We start from the raw sequence: 3386 nt of genomic DNA, 5'->3' as shown, positions 1-3386 counted from the left end.
TGACTATAAGAGTATGCACAACCCATGATTGTCCATACCTAATAAGATTTGTGTGAGCTTTTGGATATGTAGGGCATTTGCTACAGCTTGGAAGGTGCCCATGTATTTTCTACCTTCGATTTGAGTCAATTACTTCTAGAGATGTATCTATTGCCACATACACTGTTGCAACTTGCTACCTGTTATTGGCGGCGGCGGCTGCAACATCAGAGTGATAATAGTAAGGAGTGAAACAGCTTTATTGAGCTAAGTTGTACTTTAGACAATTTGAGGCATCATCCCCGTATAGCCAAGTCAACCAAACGCCGCCAAGAAGCTTGGTGTCTAGTTACCCCTCAATGTTGGCATCAGGAATCTTAACCAATAGAACACCATGTGGAAGTAATAATGTGCGTCCCCTATCCCAAATTGTCGGGCTCGTAGCCCCTTGCCAAGTCCCTTATCGTCACAACATAGGATCAGGCAAGGGGCTACGAGCCCAATCGCTTTGTGCACTGCCTCTCAATCAACCACCCAGCCTTATAGCCATCTACATAAGACCCTTCCCAAGCCCTCGGGCTCCTAGCCCTTGCATGGTCCCTTGTCCACACAATGTGACTATGGTACATCAAATTTGACAGTTGGCGAGCTAGCAAAAAACCAAAGAAATGCTTAAAAAGAGAGCCAAAGTCTACTTCTTTCAAGATATAGGGATAGGGATCGACGGTAGGTAAAACCAGGACAATCTGTTTTGGTTGATAATGTGTTCCAAAATGACACTCTCAACAGGGCATCTGGTAACCGCAACTTCATTCTAGTGCGATGGATCACAATTGCAACTCCAGCTTCACTATCAAGAATTGCTATTCATGATGAAGCTGCAAAACATTTCAACAAGAACCTCATCCGGCCAAAGGCTATGCAATCAGATTGTACAGAAGGCTCCAGAAGTTCCATAAGCAATACAAAGGAACATCTTGGCCATGTCTTCATTACATTGTTTCGAATCTGCCATATTGCGGCTTGTTTATGTTTGGTACAATCTATAATTGAATTACATGTCTGATGAGCAAAATTGTGCTCAAGATCGTAAACCTCAATATATGGAGGGTCTGAATATGGCACAGCTTGAGCCACATGTCCATGTGCTCTGGCAAGATATTTATTTGAAAGAAAGTAAATCAAAATTGAACAATTTAATGCCTGTTGATTAACACTCTTGGTTTTGCCCACTTCTGATTGGCTAAATTTGCTGAAAGTACGCAATATCTGGGGTCTTTTTGCTAGTACCGCAATTAGGGTTTCTCTGCGAACAGCAGGCATCCTTCCATGATGATCTTTACAGGACAAACAACAATGCTATGATGTTTAGCACAGCTAAACCCACAAAACCTCTCCCACTGAAGCTGCCGATCCTCGCTCCAGACTCATCGAGCGGACTTCCAACCTCGTTTTTCTCGCTGAAATGTTGAAATAACAGCAAATGAGCTCTCTCTCTCTCTCTCTCTCTCTCTCTCTCTCTCTCTCTCTCTCTCTCTCAGTAAAGGAATGATGAATACCTTAAAGAGCTAGGACAAAAAATTATGGAATAATCTGCTCCTGTACATGTGAAAGTGCTGGTGGGATCATCAAAGGCATAGCTGTATGCACGCGGGCAAGCTTGTTTAAAAAGCTGCGAGTACGATGTTGGCTGGCAGGTGTTGGGATTGGCATAGGAGCCAGTGCAGCAATACTGAGGCGATAAAAACGCTTCGCAGGCACTCTTACATCCAACTACCGCCATTCCATCTGTGCCGACCGCAGTAGTGGTGGTCGCAGACGCAAGCACTTGCAACTCTTTGGGGCAGGCAAGGTTGAGATCCGCGTTGCAACCCGCGACTTCACATACATAGCTGTCTGTGGAGGCTGCCGCAGCTGTATGCTGCTGCGACGAGGAAGCACTGCTTGTATTGAGATTTCTTACAAAAGGGGCTATGGCAATGGGAATGTTGTAGCCATCCACCAAGCTCACATCATAGAAGTCTAATTTCACATTGGGCTGAGTGCCTGCTAGAGTAAACTCAGCAAGAGTAGCTGGTGTGGCTGCCCCTGCTCCACTGCACTGCAACTTGCCGCCGCAATCTCCTGATTCGCACGCAACTGCTGAAGGTGATGCCGAGCTAGAGAAAGAGCACCCTGTTCGGCCCCAAAACCTGCCCGACCAACCAACCGGTGCATCTAGCACTAGTGTCTGCCCTGCCCCAAGCTCAAAGCCTCCGTCCGCCAGCAGTGGTGAACCACCATTTGGTAGCAGACCAGGCCACACCATGTACTTGCAGCTATTCTGGAATGTGAAGGTTACTCCCTCTGCCCCTGCAAAGCAAACAATCCTCTCATCAACAATCGGTTCCTTGATTCTCACACACAGGAGAGAACAGGAGCATAAGCACAAAGAGTGCATCGATGGGCCGGGTGATTAGTGGTGTGCACAAATGAGTAACGGCGTGATTAGGCATCTAGACTGCGATGCAATGAAAGCATCAGAGCTGCAATCACGAAGAATTCACCTGATTAAAAGACTCGACCTCCACATAAACAAATTGGGGCGCGCACACACACACACCCATGCACGCACACAACATTCACCTGATTAAAAGACATGACATACACACAGATGCATAGCACCCGCAGCTCACCGGGTCGGGACGACAAGATGTAGCTCAAAGAGAGTGCAAGAGAGCAAGCTAGCAGCTTAGTGGCGCCCCACACCCTCAGATCCATAGCTCTCTAGTGGACAGCTTCTAATGGAATAATCTGTATAGCAAATGAAGATGAGAGCCAACAAAGCAAGCTTTAATGCAGATCGAATGCATTTCTGCCACAGTTTGGTCTCTCTGAAAACACAGCAACGACTGCTGCGGTCACGATCGCAGGACTTGACGGCAGAAGAGCATCCAGTGGAAACGCATTCGCATTCCGCATTATTGTTGACAAGAATGTACACGCACGCACACCTGCACACACCCACTTCAGAGCCCGAGGAGGTAGGAAGAGGGTAGGCAAGGGGCGGTTGCGGCGAGGAAGAAGCTAGGTCAGCCTGACCTTATAGGATGGCCAGGGACAGTCCTCGAGGACACTCTCTCTCTCTCTGTGCAATGGGATAGTATTCTATAATTTCTATTCGACAAATTTCTATAATAAGTTTGTTGATCTTCTACTTAATTATATTATACTCTCCGAGTTTATCTAAAATTGTGCATGCACATTGCATACTATTTGCTCAATTTTAAAGAAATCCTTTTTAGCTTGTTAGATTCCCTCGGCTTAAACCAACCCCGCCCCGCCCGGGAGACATCAAGGCCCACACGGTCTTAAATGAAGACCACCATGGGATCAATGGCCGGGATGCGGGCCTCATGACTAAGTAA

At 46.8% G+C, this 3386-nt stretch overlaps 1 protein-coding gene across 1 annotated transcript; it reads right to left on the bottom strand.

Annotated features, from left to right (window-relative positions):
- Positions 1–708: 708 nt before the first annotated feature.
- On the bottom strand, positions 709–3102 carry LOC147422631 (pathogenesis-related thaumatin-like protein 3.5). The gene is made up of 3 exons (XM_086503110.1): positions 2655–3102; positions 1539–2331; positions 709–1439 (listed from the first exon to the last, which is right to left on the bottom strand). Exons 1-3 carry the CDS (start codon positions 2737–2739, stop codon positions 1319–1321), a joined length of 999 nt encoding a protein of 332 aa, XP_086359236.1. The 5' UTR covers positions 2740–3102; the 3' UTR covers positions 709–1318.
- Between the last annotated feature and the right edge of the window lie 284 nt (positions 3103–3386).

The sequence above is a fragment of the Adiantum capillus-veneris genome, chromosome 27 (assembly GCF_014529385.1).
Source record: "Adiantum capillus-veneris isolate H3 chromosome 27, ASM1452938v2, whole genome shotgun sequence".
In the NCBI taxonomy this organism is placed as follows: Eukaryota; Viridiplantae; Streptophyta; class Polypodiopsida; order Polypodiales; family Pteridaceae; genus Adiantum; species Adiantum capillus-veneris.
Note: the sequence above shows the minus strand (reverse complement) of the source record. Positions and strands in the feature narration are given on the sequence as shown.

Coding starts and splice junctions, on each gene's coding strand:
- LOC147422631 (XM_086503110.1), bottom strand. CDS start 2,739: ATGGATCTGAGGGTGTGGGGCGCCACTAAGCTGCTAGCTTGCTCTCTT. Junction 2,332..2,654: donor CATCTTGTCGTCCCGACCCG/GTGAGCTGCGGG, acceptor TTTGCTTTGCAG/GGGCAGAGGGAGTAACCTTC. Junction 1,440..1,538: donor TTTTGTCCTAGCTCTTTAAG/GTATTCATCATT, acceptor TCAACATTTCAG/CGAGAAAAACGAGGTTGGAA.